The 1,553-nt window shown below is 39.5% G+C and overlaps 1 protein-coding gene across 1 annotated transcript in view; it reads right to left on the bottom strand.

The window, feature by feature from the left end:
* LOC106536751 (pituitary adenylate cyclase-activating polypeptide type I receptor) overlaps positions 1 to 1,553 on the bottom strand; it is a gene marked incomplete at its 3' end in the record, with an annotated part of 28,539 nt that overhangs the window by 13,656 nt on the left and 13,330 nt on the right. The window contains 1 exon segment of the mRNA XM_014034072.1: positions 1,039 to 1,132. Within this exon segment, the coding sequence (XP_013889526.1) occupies positions 1,039 to 1,132 (94 nt within the window).

Below are 1,553 nucleotides of genomic sequence, written 5' to 3'. Positions count from 1 at the left end.
AATCATTCTATCTGCAGATGAACAGCATATCATGAAAACCTAGGTCATTAAAGGATGTCATGAATAACTAGCTTAAGCATAAAAGCATTAGTTCCATTACATCCCCAAGATACCTCTCACGGACCCCTGGGGGTCCAGGGACCCCAGTTTGAGAACCTCTGAGTTAAAGGGTCAAAGTTGGCCGACGTGATTTGAGAACAGATAGCAAAATACAAAAATAAACTAACTGCTCAATATTATAAGAGAATCAACCCCAGGATGTCTCAGTTTAATCCCAAATGGGGGCGTTGGCATAAAACATGCTCTGGTTTCTTCTGCCACGATCAATATACTCGACAACAGAGCACAGAAAACACGTTTAAAAGCGCAAAACCCTGAAACGAACGTGCTCATTAAATACCTACATCTTACTGTGTAAAGACTTCACGGTCAACCTTTAAAATCACCGTTTGATAAATGAGCTGAACTTTCAGCTTTCCTGCTTTTTAAATTTGTTATCTCAAGCGCTAAACCCCACCCCCTCCACAAGGTTCTGGTAGTTGTCAGAAAAGCAGTGAGTCACCGTGCAGTTTGGAATTTGCAGTCTGTCTGACAAATTTCAAGCAGCAGGAGACCTGCAGCAGACGCTAATGAAAACCACAATCCATGGCCAAGAAAATAATTGCTTCCAGAAACCACATAACAAGATTCTCGTGTTTTCAAAAAGGTGATGTTAGGGAAAAAAAGTGAAAGCAGTTCAGCGTGACATTACAAACATTTTATTACTTATTTATTTTTTTTGCAGATGACTAGAGGACAGCATATGCTGTTTAGCAGCTACTTTCTGTGATGGGCCTCATCTTTGCATGTTCCATTTTGACCTTTTTAAAACTGAAAACAGGTAGCTCATTGAGTGTAAAAAAGCCTATCTTTTATTTATTCTCAGGTTTTCATCAGAAGCTCTGTTTCTTATGAGCATCACTTTAATCCCAGCAGCAAAACTATAAAAAAGCAGTGGATAAATGCCCAAAATATGCAGGACAAAACACATGCACTTACCATATTCAATGTTGTCTAGGGTGTGCATCGCCATCATCTCCATGCATTTCTCATGCTCCCGCTTTATTATGCAGTGCTCTGACTCAGAGGCCACCTAGAGAAAAAGGCAGCACACGTACTGTATCATTAAGAACTCATTTAAAGGCCATTAAAACCTGTTTTCTTAGCCAGCTTTTTGAGTGTATGAACTAAACACATTGTTGAGATGAAAGCACACTGCTCATGAGTTTGTACGTTTTAGTAAATAGGAAAATACAAAGCTCTCAAAAAAACAAATTCCATCTCCATCGTTTTTCCAATAGAACAGTTCACTGTCAGACTGCAGGTTTATTTGTGGTTCGTAGATGTCCTGATGCATCTCAGTAATCCAGGTAAAAAATCAAAAAGAAAAAAATTGTATAGGTCTTCTGGACGGGTTCTCCTCTAATGAAACGTTTCGTCTCTCCTCCAAGAGACTTCTTCAGTCTGAGAGTTTCAGGCAAAATTCAGGCTTTTAAGTCCTGCCTCCATGTGAC

Source organism: Austrofundulus limnaeus, unplaced genomic scaffold, assembly GCF_001266775.1.
Source record: "Austrofundulus limnaeus strain Quisiro unplaced genomic scaffold, Austrofundulus_limnaeus-1.0 Scaffold1956, whole genome shotgun sequence".
Classification (NCBI taxonomy): domain Eukaryota; kingdom Metazoa; phylum Chordata; class Actinopteri; order Cyprinodontiformes; family Rivulidae; genus Austrofundulus; species Austrofundulus limnaeus.
Note: the sequence above shows the minus strand (reverse complement) of the source record. Positions and strands in the feature narration are given on the sequence as shown.